The following is a 14,259-nucleotide window of genomic DNA, read 5'->3' as shown; positions in this document are numbered from 1 at the left end:
TCTTCTCCTTCCCCCCCAGCGAAGCACCTCTAAAAGATCCAAATAGCTTCTGCCCTTTGGATGAAATCAGCTCAAGAGCTGTGCTCTTTTCTTCCTCAGACCAATTGGTCGAGCCTTTTTTGGCAGCCATACTCGGTCTATGCAGACGGTCCAATGTTATGACATATACTACTGGTCATTCTCCTTTTGAAGAGTATTCATGCCTTTTAAGCGAATCAACGGAAAGATAATCTCGATCAACTAATCACAGCTTCGTGAAATCGGATTAAAACAAGTGGATCAGCTAAATCGTTTAACGAATTTAATCCCGTTTTTAATCCGATTAGTTAATCTTTTTCGAGAAATCGGCCCAGTCTTCAGTTAGCATTGCTCCGACGTTTACACTTGAAATGTTCCGTTTAGGCGTTGGCAAATGAATACAATTTACATCTATCAGTCCTTCCGGGTACCGTTCATCTGCATTTCACAATCCCTAAACACCATTGTTCGAAAATTTTAAATATCCGACTTATTTTATGGATTATACCAGTATTTAGCGCTTTCACCACAAGTTTGGTTTCTGAGTAAACTCAAAGCGGAAGTATTTTCACTGAATATTTTGCGAGTTGATAGGCTGACGGCTAACGGTTTGATCGATCTTATCGATCATAAGTTGGTCCTATATAAGGCCTACGCATCGATTAATTATTAATACTTTATTAAATATCTTATGACACTTACATCGATGCGAAACAGTGGCTCTTGCTCTTTTAGGAGCTGTATAGAAACACCCCCCCCCCCAAAAAAAAAAAAAAAAAAAACAAACTCCGAGCTAGAGACAAAGAGCGGAGATAATGATCAGTATTACTCGTTATCTTACCCAATATCATGATTATGAGGGCTTATTTGAGAAATAGGGGAGTGTAATGCGTTTCTGCAAGTGACGTCTGGTAATGTGTTTATGAATTCTTGAGCCATTAGTGCATGCCTGTCAGTGGCACCAGGTTATGTGATAAGGGGCTGAAGGAACTCTTAATGAACCCTCTGCAACTTCCATCTGGTAATGTGATTAGGGTCTTATATAACCTTTAACAAATGTCTGCTAAGGTCATCTGGTAAATTGATAAGGGGTGGCTTCCAGAACCATTGATGCATGTATGCTTGTGTTATCTGGTAATGTGATAAATTGCTTATTAATAATGCATGTCTGCTAGATTCCTTGAAGAAATAAATTCCTGTCTACTAGTTTCATCTAGAATGTGATTAGCGAATTCCTGAAACTGTTATGCATATCTACAAGATTGATATGGTTATGTGATAATGGGTTTATAGAGCCTTTAATGGGCGCCTGCTTGTATCACCTGGTAATGCGATTAAGAATTTCCAGAGCTAGTTGTATCTGGTAGTTATATAAAGGGCTGTTAGGGTATGTAATGTGTGTCTGCTCGTTTTATCGGGCTTCTAGAGCAATTAATGCATGTTTACTTCTTTAATCTGTGTTGATGGGCATCTAGCTCCATTAATGCACGTCTGCTATTGTCGTCAGGCCAATTGCTTAGGGTTTTCTAATGCCACTAATGCGTGTCTGCTAGTATTATCTGGTAGTGTATTTATTGGACTTCTAGAACCATAAAAGCATGTCTGCAAGTGCCATTTGGTAGTGTGAATAATGGCTTTTAGTGTCATTTAGGCATCTCTGCTAGTTCCATCTGGTATTATATATAGGCGCTTCGAGAGCCATCAATGCATGTCCTTTAGTTTTATGTGGTATTGTGACACGGGGTTTCTAGGGTCATTAATAAGGAATGAATTGCGGGGTTGATGTCATTATCGGGGTATGAACGCAATTGGGTTGGTCAATGTGTGTGGAATCCGAAGGACTCCACACGTACTTTGACCAACCCAATTGCGTTCATATCCCCGATAATGACATCAACCCCGCAATTCGTTCTTTATATTTATACCAATAGTTCATTATTTCATTCAAGAATTGTTAAAAAAATACTTCATTTCATTTAAGAAAACCTTTCAGTAATCCGTTCTTACCCATTCTGTAAATAGAACGACCCGACTATAACCGGAAACATTTTGTTCAAATGACGTCACAATAACGCGGGAAAAGAGCAACCACTTGAAATCACTTTAAAACGTAAAATTGAAACACTTCTGGTACCAATATATTTAAAATATAATAAACTAACACTTTTAAAAATGTTGATCTATATTTTACGGAACCTGCAGACACAATACAACCAATAACAAGATCAATAGCTTTCATGTATATTGTTATGCAATGAATTACGATCCGAACATATCCGAAGATGTTGCGTTCATCGATTGATGAACGCAATTGCCGAAAGGCAGTTCATTTAAGGAATGGAAGTTGAGGTGTAAATATTGCATGTTTAAGATCATCTGGTATTGTTTTAAGGTCTTCTAGTGTCAATTATACATGAATGCTAGTGTCATCTGGTAATACGTTTATGGGCTTCTAGGAGTATTAATGCATGTCTGCTAATGACGTCGGCTAATGTTCTAGCTAGTTTCATCCGGTAATATGAAAAGGGACTCATAGATTAATTAATTAAAGCGTTTCTGCTAGTTTCATCTCATAACGTGAATATGTACTTAAAGCGACAATAATTCATGGGTGTTGATTGCATCTGGTAATGTGAAAAGTGGCTTCAAGAGCAATCAGTGTTTACCTGCTAAGTCCATTTGGTTATGTGTTTAGGGGTTATAGAGCCAATCGTGTGTTATGATCATCGCGGAGATGTTTGTTTCTGATACATTTAGTAATTTTAATGGAATATTTTACAGGGTAATTATAAGAAATATAATGAATGCTGTTGCATTCTGTTTAAAAGGACTAATAACGTCAACGTCTTAATTCAATTAAATGGCGAAACTATAATACACTTATGATATTGCTAGGTGGCGGGGTCATGCATGGAAAAAATAAACGTAACGGTTCGTATACAAAAATAGGAAAACAAGTTCAAGACAAACACGAATGTAACCGGACGAGGAATGTGAAGGCAAGACTGTGGTTGGTCCGATGTTTATTGTCGTAAAGCTTAAAATAGAAAAAAGGGCGCATTTACTATAATGCCCGATAACTTATTCAAGACACACAATCAGAGCGCAAAATCCCAAATGCCCGAAGCTTAATACAATCAGTAATAATCCAATTTACATTAAATAGCCAAGTAACCCACTGTAATACACGTTTAACACAATAGTACGAAAGGCATCTAGGACGAATCGACAAAAAATGAATCCCGAACGAAAAGCCGGGGATGCGAATATTACATTCTGTTACGAAACATACTAGGACGAATCTAATTTCAAGCAAGCAGCAAAAATACAACAAGAACTGCAAATTTCCGTGTCTACCCATAAAGAAACATATAAATTTACATCATATTCGTATATATTGGATTGCAAATCAAAGAAATGCTTACATTTATGGCCTTTTAAAGTATCGCAAAAGTTTGGCGTGGTTGAATAACTCTAAATTTTACCTTCACAAAGAAGAGTATTCAAACAAGATAAAACGTCCCATTCTGTTTCGCAACACTCCCCACCTGGTATGAAATACCACTACAATACCCAGATGTGCATGTACATATATACTACATATACCTAATAAATCTCTACAAACAATATGTAGTTTCCTTTCATAAGTCTTTCCTCTGAATAGGATCAAAATATATTGTAATCGCTTTTCGAAAGAACTATGTAGATATTTCAATGAATGATCATAACATAGAGTAGGCTAAACTAGATTTATAGAGTATGAAACAGTATTCCCATTTAAAAAAAAAAAAAAAAATGTTAACAACTGGTTTATGATATTGATACACCCCCAATGTTCTCAGTCATATAAGCTCGATTGCAAAGTCTAACACAGACTCCAACTATAAAAGCGTGACAACAAGCAACTGATGCAATTTTCACAGCAGAACGTCTTAGGTAGCTTTAGCACGGCATGGTCAGGAAAAGGCGGCATATCTGGATGCGTTGCTCCATTGCCAACGCAGGCGGTTTAGTTCTGTCGTTGACTTGTATGCGTAGAAACTTGCGATAACACATTGAATTAAACTGAACACTCGAAAAAGAAGTGTTAACTCTCTGCGATATAGCAACAGATTCTCAAGATACTGAAAGCTATAGGAAACATGTTGGACCCAGATTAGATCCCATATAATATTGGATCCAATTTAAAACCCTAAATTGTTTAGACACAGCCTACATTAAATTTCTTAGAAAACTTAATGCTATAAGGGTATAATTAGCATGAAACAAACAATAAAATGCAAATAAGAGAATCAAGCTTATGTAAAGAGTCAAACACTGACACTAAAGCACTTAGGTAGCACTGACACTGATGACTAGACTTATCACTTCACTTAATAGAATCACCATTTCGGACGCGTATATGTGGCGCACTTGCCAGTTTGCACTCGCGAAATCTGCATCCGTAACATTTCTATCGCTCACCCTCTTGACCGCGTTGGAGATCGGTCTAACATTTAGCACTGGTCTTCACACTCGATGAGTGTCACAAGTTTATTCACAGGCCTCACATAGGATCTAAGTTCTGAGTCGCCAGGGCGACTGACTTTGACCATCACTTTTCTAATGTGTCCGTCTTGGCTCGGAAATAGTTCTGTGATAACACCCATTGGCCAGTTATTTCGCTGAGAGTCATCTTCAATCATTAAAACAACATCACCAACGCGTAGATCTCTCTGTTTCGTAGGCCACCTTTTACGCTGTTGAAGTGTCTGGAGAAACTCAGTTCTCCAACGTTTCCAAAACATATCAGACAAACACTGAACTCGACGCCATTGTGCTTTATACATGTCTTTCACACTGATTTCACTAAGATATTGTCCTTCTTCTGCGGGCTTCTGCGTAAGAAGCATTGCTGGACTTAACACTGTTGGACATTCTGGATCAGCGGACACTGCGACTAGCGGACGCGAATTAACAATGGAAGAGACTTCGGCCATAAATGTTGTCAGCACTTCATGAGTAATATCGCCGCGAATATCTGCAAACATGGACTCTAGGATTCGACGTACAACTCCAATAAGTCTTTCCCACACCCCACCCATGTGAGATGAGTGTGGCGAGTTGAACAGCCACACAGTTCGGTTAGAATCCATAAACTTCTTAGCGGTTGCATCCTCCACATTGATTGCGTCAATTTTCATACAGTCAGTTGCCCCGACAAAGTTTGTTCCTCTGTCAGAGCGGAATAAGCGCACTGGTCCCCTAAGCGCGATGAACCGACGCGTCGCGTTTATAAACGATGAAGTGCTGAGCTCTTCTATCACCTCTATATGTATTGCTCGTGTAGTCAAACAAGTGTACAGTACGGCCCATCGTTTGTTATGAGCCATTCCACCACGAGAACGTCGCGCAATGACGTTCCATGGCCCGAACACGTCAACTCCTACGGATGAGAAAGGTGCACCTGGTGATAGTCTATCCTCTGGTAAATCTGACATGATCTGAGACTCTGCTTTGCCGCGAAGTTTCTTGCACTTAAAACACTCATGAATGATACTACGCACTAGCCGCTTTACACCAATTACCCAAAAGCCTCCAGATCTGATAGCACCTTCGGTGAAGTTGCATCCTTGGTGTAGAACCTTTCCATGGTAGTTCAAGGCGACCAGTCTGCTCACAAAATGTCCTTTTGGCAGAATAACTGGATGCTTCTCACTTGTACTAAGCTCACTGGCATGTTGCAGTCTACCACCAACTCTTAATAAACCATGTTCATCTATGAAGGGATTGAGCTTCTGTATAGCACTGATTCTGGGTAGCTTCTGACTTGAAGATATGCACTCCAGCTCGGGGAAAAACACTTCCCTCTGTACTTCTCTGAGAATTATCCTTTCCGATTCCAAGAGTAAATCAGCTCGACTAATGTCCGACTCATTCTTTCGACAGCGTGCCTTGCCTTTGAGTAAAGCGATCACTTTGATCATGAGTTCCCAGCTCTTGACGCCTTCAAATCGGTTTAGGCCAAGACTCTGAATTGTGCTTGTTTCTGTCTTCATGCACTGCACTAGTGGTCTAATTTCTCGGTCTTCTTCTTCAGCTTGTAGCTCATATGTATCTGTGTTGATCTGTAGCTCTGAACTTTTTAGAAATTCTGGGCCATTTATCCACTTGCTGTGCTGTAGCTGATCAGTCGGAATAGGTCGTGTTCCTTGATCGGCTGGATTGTCATCCGTGGAAACATAGTGCCATTGTTCTCGAGCTGTTGACTTGAGTATTCGGGAAATGCGATTCTGCACGTAGATGTAGAACCGTCTTACCTTGTTGTTAAGATAACCAAGTACAACACGACTATCTGTGTAAAACTTCATCTTCTCTATGGCAACGCCAATCTGCTCGGATACTGTCTCAGCTATTTCCACAGCCATCACGGCAGCACAAAGCTCAAGCCTAGGTATAGTATGTCCGGACTGTGGAGCAACCTTACATTTACCCAAAACGAAACCGACTTGAACCACACCTTTGGCGTTCTCATCTCTTAAGTAGGCAACAGAAGATATTGCTTTTTCTGATGCATCAGAGAAAACATGAATTTCTTGTCTCCCAGGTGGCGTTAAGACTGGTATACACATACGTGGGATATTGAGCTGTTCAAGCTCCGTCAATGATCTTCTCCAACTATCCCATTGCTGCATGTTAACTTCTAACAGGGGCTTGTCCCAGTCTAATGTCTCTTGTATCAGGTCTCGCATCAGCAATCTCCCCTGGTTGACAACTGGAGCCACGAAACCTAAGGGATCAAACAGCGAGTTCACCGTTGACAACACTCCTCTGCGGGTTAATGGCTTTTCATCTTTTGACACACTGTATGTGAAAGAATCTGTCTCCAATTTCCAATTCATACCTAGGCTTCTCTGGGTAGGTAGAGTGTCTGACCCTATGTATATGTCTTGAAGTTCTTTAGCCAAGTCAGCCTTTGGAAATGCTTTCATCACATCTTTGTTGTTTGAAGCAATCTTATGCAGACGGAGATTGCCTCCCTCTTGAAGAGCCCTTTGAGTCCGGGTTACCAGGTCTACAGCTGTTGTAGCATCAGGAAAAGAGGATAGCCCGTCATCTACATAAAAGTCTCTCTCCACGAATTCTCTTACGTCTGTACCATAAACAGGTTCCATCTCTATTGCAGTCTTTTTCAAGCCATACGCTGCTATAGCCGGGGAAGGTGAATTGCCAAAGACGTGTGAGCACATTCGGTACTCTACCAGTTCTTGGTCCGGATCGTTGTCTTTAAACCATATGAAGCGCAGGTAGTTTCTGTGCGTCTCATGCACGCGGAATTGGAAGAACATCTGGCGTATATCAGCAGTAACTGCAACAGGGTGTCGTCTAAATCTCATTAAAACTCCCAAAAGGCTATTCATCAGATTTGGTCCTTGAATAAGTACTGAGTTCAATGAAGCCCCTTGGTATTGTGCAGCTGAATCAAAAACTACTCGAATTTGGTCTTTTTTCTTAGCATTATACACGCCGAAAATGGGCAGGTACCAGCATTCTTCTTTAGGCTGTAACGGAGGAGCTGGCTCAGCATAGCTGTTTTCGAAAATCCCTGCCATGAACTCGAGGAAGTGTTTCTGCTTCTTTGGGTCTCTTTTCAATGATGCTTGTAAGGAATGCGTCCTCTTCAAAGCTTGGTTTCTGTTATTTGGAAGTCTTTGTCTCGGGTTACGGAATGGAAGAGGGGCTGACCAACCCTCTGGCAACTTCTTTAAGTCTTTTTTCATGATTTCGAGAAACTCCTCATCCTCGGCAGAAAGACCTAATCTGTCATCATCAGGGGTACGGGCAAAAATGTCATTCAGAATGTCTGAAGATTGATCTGTTAGACGGTCTTTAAGCAAGAGACTATTTTCACATGTAGGAAATATAGATGCTCTGTTTGGTTCACGAATGTAAGTCTTGTTTACACACACCATTTTCGGAACATGCACTTTCCCGAGGCACGTTTCACCGATGATGACCCAACCGAAACTGAGCTCTTGCGCGAATGGGCACCCATTTGGTCCAAGTCTCTGTTTAAGGACGTGATGCGCTTCTGCTAAATCTCTTCCAATGAGCATCAGAATAGGCGCTTGATCATCAAGTTCTGGGATTTCTTCGGCCAAATCTTCTAAATGCGGATAGGCTCTTGCTACCTCAGGTGTTGGTATTTCAGCTCGAATGTCGGGAATTTGAGTGCATTCTGTAAGTGGTGGAAGCTCAAAGCACCTCGTTCCGTCTAGGTTTTCTACTATGAAGTCACTAGCTCTGCGACCACTTGTGTTAACAGTACCGGAACATGAAGTTAAGGAGTAAGCCATCTCTTCAAAGCTCCCTGGGAAAATGTCAAAGAATTCTGGTCTTACTAATGACCGGTTACTCTGGTCGTCTATTACAGCATACATCTTCTTTCTGTTCTCTTCACCATTTCTGTGTACATTCACGCAGACGATCTTCGCGCAAGAGCGCCCGCTTCTGTCTTGGCCGCAAACCTGAGCACATGCAGTGCGTATTTCCGTTGTTCTTTTAGGAGCTTTCTCCCAACCATGCATCTCTGTCTTTTCAGCATGGGTATTATCATGACCAGAAGCAATGTCAAAATGTAAGGCTGTTGCATGGGCACCTTTGCACCGATTACACTGCACCTTCTTCTTGCAGTCCCGCGCAAGATGAGAGGTCTCTAAACAGCACTTGAAACAAATATTCTTGTCGCGTATAAACTTTCTTCTAACCACAATTGGCTTTCCCTGAAATGTACGACAAGAATTCAAGGTGTGACCTTCCACGTGGTGAAATGGGCATTGAATAGGGGTAGACTCTTGGGCTGCCGCTCCCTGCGATCTGTTTTCAGCTGTTGATGAATATACCTCTGTCTTATATGCAGCCATTCTGTTTCTTTGTTGCGGAGGGTTGACAGGTTTGGTGTAACTTTCGTACATGAATCCCGGATCATTTCGCACTTTACTTATTTCACGTACATAGTTGACGAAGTATGAGAAGGGCGGAAAGGGAACATTTCGGTCCGCCTTGTACTTTGCTGCTCTGGAAGTCCATCTTTCCTGCAAATTATGTGGCAGTTTGTTCACTATCGGTATGACGCCGCGTGAAGTGTTCATATATGATAGCAAATCTGTGTATGTTGGATTTTTCATGTGATTCTGAATTTCGTCCAAAATATCCACAAGTTCGAAGAGCTTCTTAGAGTCTTTTACACCTAACCTCGGAAAGTTCTGTAGCTTGTTTCTTAGTGAAGCTTCTACGATTTCAGGTGCCCCATACCTTTCGTCAAGTCTGTCCCACAGTTTTATTACACCACTTTCGGGGCACGAAGAGCTAGATGCTCGAGCACTAACAGCATATTTCACTGAATCGGTACCTAGCCATTTGACTAACAGATCTAGTTCTTCTCTCACACCAACACCAAGTTCTTCTATGACACTCTGAAATGTGGTCTTCCAGACAGGGTAGTTTTCTGGTTTATCATCAAATTTGGTAAGTCGAGAGAAAAGCAAATCTTTCCGCAGAAGGAAACGCGAAAGTTCTGATGCGACATCTTTATTTGAAACTTGAGGCACAAACTCTTTGGCCTTTGCATTTAATTCATTTGCGATGGATTTCTCTGAATGTTGGGACACACTTTGATGTTCAGCAAGTGATTCAACATATTGTCTTGTTATATCTTTCTTTGTACTTTTTGGAAGCTCATTAGGAATGTCTCGATGTGAGCTGAGCAATTCATCATAAATTGTTTCTTGTTCATATACTTCAAGTTCTGCTTCAGCGACTTTCACTATTTCATCCTCTTTTAACGCTTTAATTTCACCTTCAATGTCCACTCTTTTCTTGAGCAAGGCCGTTTCCTTTTCTATCATTGATTTTCTTGCTAAGGCTGCGCTCGCTTTAGCTTTCGCTTGAGTAGTTAGTGAAACGTTGGAACTTCTTGAAGAATTTGTTCTATGACTTGACCCCGATTTTTCACTTCTTTTAGAATTGTTGCTTTTTACCGAGAATGAAGCCGTTTCATTGAAATGTTCAATCTGTCCATCTGTTTGCTTAAGAACTGTGTTGACTTTATCGTCACGATGCCTGTCTGTCACAATCTGTGTTTCTAACAACATAATACTGTCAGGAGTATGGACACTATCTAAATAGTCACAATAGTGTCTTGTGGACACTCGATATTCACCGTATAGCATGCATAAATTTCTCTGATATTGTTTAAGTTCACTGAGTGAACGAGCGTTAACATACTCTTTAAGAGCCACATCTACACTGTCCCAAGTGGCTACAAGTCTATGTTCGTAATCATCGATTTTCTGATGGTATATATCAAGAGCCTTCTCAGTAAGTCTTCTAACTCTCCTCCCATCTATCTGTTCATATTCACCGTCACCATTCTCTGCTGGACCACCATTCTCTGCTGGACCGTTGTCTATATGCCTGCTCCCAGGGTCCGAAGCCATGATACGAAGTGCCGAAATCTTTACTGTAACCGGACGAGGAATGTGAAGGCAAGACTGTGGTTGGTCCGATGTTTATTGTCGTAAAGCTTAAAATAGAAAAAAGGGCGCATTTACTATAATGCCCGATAACTTATTCAAGACACACAATCAGAGCGCAAAATCCCAAATGCCCGAAGCTTAATACAATCAGTAATAATCCAATTTACATTAAATAGCCAAGTAACCCACTGTAATACACGTTTAACACAATAGTACGAAAGGCATCTAGGACGAATCGACAAAAAATGAATCCCGAACGAAAAGCCGGGGATGCGAATATTACATTCTGTTACGAAACATACTAGGACGAATCTAATTTCAAGCAAGCAGCAAAAATACAACAAGAACTGCAAATTTCCGTGTCTACCCATAAAGAAACATATAAATTTACATCATATTCGTATATATTGGATTGCAAATCAAAGAAATGCTTACATTTATGGCCTTTTAAAGTATCGCAAAAGTTTGGCGTGGTTGAATAACTCTAAATTTTACCTTCACAAAGAAGAGTATTCAAACAAGATAAAACGTCCCATTCTGTTTCGCAACAACGAACAAAACTTGTTTATTTTCTTTAATTTATGACAGAGGTAACACTCTTTTGTTTTGATGTTAAAATTTAAAATAATATAATTAAATGTTTTCTGAGACGTTTATTCTTTTGTCCGATCAACCATTAAGTTGGTAAATAAAAGGAATCCTTCCATTGTAACGTGCAGTCAGGAAATTGGCCGGTCTCCATGCCTCATGAAGCTGGTCCGTGAGATGCGTTTCTGGCGGTGGAGGCGGTTCCGGGGGAGGATCTTGTTTCTCAGGTTCTACTTTCTCTTCCTCCATAACGATGTTGGGCTGAAAACATTAATCGCAGTTTATCATGGTATGAAGACGTATATTCTGTAAGTGTTAACATAAAAAAGTTGTTCCAATGTAATAATATGCCCTCAATATCTACCATCAAAAATCATTCCTGCTACGTGCCTGCACACATTTAATTGTAACGTAAATTAGCTACGTCTTCGATAAAACGACTCGTACAAGAATACCATGATGTCAAATGGCATTTCAATAAATGTCTTTTATTTAAACGCAATACTTAATACTAATTTCACACTGACACGACATTTCTCCCGATATGCAGTGACAGACTGAGAGATAGCCACGAGATTGGTGAATATGTTTGCATAGTATTTTTATGCGATATATTTGCGATAATGGGCCAACTGTTCAAAGCTTTATTAAAGTCAATAATGCGATTAACATTATTATTGTTAATCTTTTAAAATCTAGTAATTATATGATGTACTAACGTATTTAGACAAGTACAGCGTTAACAGTTGTCCCAAATTTTGTTAGAAAAAAGCAGTTTAAAAGTGTATCCATTAAAAGCATAGAACAGTAATGATCTTAAAGTAAATAAGTATGAAGTTAACAAAGTTCTGAACAATTGGCCCGTTAAGAGTCCAACATACATGTTTTACGACATCTCACCAGTTGTTTAGACGTTAGGTCAAAACTCATTGGTTACTTGACATTAATATAAAGACGAATTATGATATATTTTAAACGATATGGTACAGTTACTGAGAGTTAGTAGGAGGTATGTACAATACTAAATACGTAATATTTTGTGCGATATGATATAATTTGTTGTGACATGGATACGACTTATTGTGTTATATGGCGAATATTGTACGAACATATAAGCATCTTTAGTATATATTAAAAAATATAAAATAATATCTCTATTTTTTCTCGTTTCATTTGCGTTAAAAAATGCCTGGAAACGAAGCAGATCCTTTAAAAGATATTTAGGGATCTTTCAGCTTTAACTCTTAGAATTGTCATAGACCATATCGAATACACTCGAAGAAATGTCATTGTGGCTAAAAATGTCATAATTAGTTACGGAGAATGACGGGAAAAAACAACATTTGAAAGTTTATTGTGGTCGGTGACCATAATTGAACATAGTTTATAACAAAGCTTACATGACTTGTCGTTAACAGCTAATTTTGTAATAAGAAGTATTCGAGAGGCATAATTCAAGCTATCCTGAATATAAACGCGAAGGGACGCGCCAAAGCCCAGAAAAACATGTAAGAATTTATTGAATTTAGACATTTTTTTACAACATTTTGCCTTTTGCTAATATGTTCATAAAGCCCATTCTTAGCTTTTGTCAGCATATTTGATTATTATACCTTATGTGACCTGCCCATTTTAAATGATTATACAGCCATCATGGCAACTTCATAGACACACACTGACAGCACGGTTTCGACCAGTTGACATGAAACTGTCACATAGAATGCACGTCTTAAAATAGTGGGAATGTAAAAAACGAAAAATCATGGTCATTCAACGGCAACAGCACCTACAAAATCAACTGTACAGACTCAAAGTTCAAACTCTTAGTCTCAAGAATTGCTAGGGCAAACATGTGGTGTGTTAAATCATGGTTTATTTAGTTCCTTCTTGAATGATATCAACAAGTTTTAAATTGTGTATGCCTTGCCTTACGATCTGCATTATTTCTAACAAGATTTGAGTTGAGTTGTTTGAGTTGAACTTGTTTTATTTCAATATATGAGCACATAATTAAAGATACCCTTTTTATGCGTTTGTATATAAACCAATATTTGGTGTGTTTTTTTCGGGAATCCTTACCGGATCTTACAAATTTATTCTCAGTAAATGCAATTGGATGGATTCTACCATCGTACAATCACGAAATTTAAAAGTTTGTCCTAATATAAGAGTAAAGCAATTGGTACCTGCTTTTCTAAATATGTCCAAGCGTATAACAACCTGTACTGGATACGACACTTGCAATTTTTAAACCGATAGCTGGAAGAACTGAAATATATAGGTATCGACGATCGTAAATATCATGAGCCGCATCGCGCGATTTTGACCCTTTGAACATAATAATTACACATGAAATCATCTTTAGAAAACAGAAAATTCAAACCAACATTAAATGATTTATATTAAAAAGATGCAGGACCAAAGAGATGTTATCCAAGCTCCATTGGGATGTAACACAAACGTCAACGACCACTGCGCATCCTTTTTATTTTCCCCTTACACAAATATATATTTTGATGGAGCTATTTTTTTATATTATCTGTACTATTTCTAATTTGGAATTGTCTTAATCTAAGATTCGCTGTTTAACGGTTTGTCAAAGATAGATGCGGATTTAACAAGATATAATAAAAGCTTTTTACCTAACAGGACTCTTTCTCTAGTGACGTTACATTTATTTTCGAATTGATATAAAACCCTACCCAAATAGTGACATCGCATGGGGAATATTTGTCCACGGGGGACTTGCATGATATCATTAAAATACCAATCTTTGAATTAACATAACCTTGTAGATTATAATATGAGAAAAAATAATGACATAAATGTCAATATACTATCTTAAGCCTTTGCTGTAATTTAGAAAATGTTTCGAAAGAATATTTGGAAATTTTTAATTGTATAGTTTGAAGGAATTATGTACAATTTACATGTTAGTTTAAAATGTCTTTAGAAATAAGTTTGTTTAAGACCCTTTTGCAATAAAAAATGCGATGGGAAAAGCCAAATATTAAAATCTTTAAATTCCGTTTTTTTTAAATAATTTTTAAGAAACATAAGTTTGCGGTGCTGAAAAAATATTTGTTGTATGTTTTGGGTATGATATAAATAAAAGCTTTCTACGCATTTGCAAGAG

General features: G+C 38.8%; 1 protein-coding gene across 4 annotated transcripts; it reads right to left on the bottom strand.

The window, feature by feature from the left end:
* Positions 1–3,028: 3,028 nt before the first annotated feature.
* Positions 3,029–13,562, bottom strand: LOC128240628 (uncharacterized). 4 transcript variants are annotated; one of them, XR_008262225.1, is made up of 4 exons: positions 13,543–13,562; positions 13,310–13,391; positions 3,444–11,384; positions 3,029–3,055 (listed from the first exon to the last, which is right to left on the bottom strand). XR_008262225.1 is itself a non-coding variant. In XM_052957336.1 (4 exons), the coding sequence occupies exon 4, from the start codon at positions 10,494–10,496 to the stop codon at positions 4,515–4,517; it is 5,982 nt and encodes a 1,993-aa protein (XP_052813296.1). In that variant the 5' UTR covers positions 10,497–10,582; positions 10,971–11,384; positions 13,310–13,391; positions 13,543–13,559; the 3' UTR covers positions 3,029–4,514. The 4 variants fall into 4 exon arrangements, 3 of the variants coding, with proteins under 3 accessions (XP_052813296.1, XP_052813294.1, XP_052813295.1); XM_052957336.1 differs by having other exon boundaries at positions 3,029–10,582; positions 10,971–11,384; positions 13,543–13,559; XM_052957334.1 differs by having other exon boundaries at positions 3,029–11,384.
* Between the last annotated feature and the right edge of the window lie 697 nt (positions 13,563–14,259).

This window comes from Mya arenaria, chromosome 7 (assembly GCF_026914265.1).
Source record: "Mya arenaria isolate MELC-2E11 chromosome 7, ASM2691426v1".
Taxonomy (NCBI): Eukaryota; Metazoa; Mollusca; class Bivalvia; order Myida; family Myidae; genus Mya; species Mya arenaria.
Note: the sequence above shows the minus strand (reverse complement) of the source record. Positions and strands in the feature narration are given on the sequence as shown.

Bases quoted from the DNA above. Each gene is read 5' to 3' on its own strand.
- LOC128240628 (XM_052957334.1), bottom strand. From the start codon at position 10,496: ATGGCTTCGGACCCTGGGAGCAGGCATATAGACAACGGTCCAGCAGAG.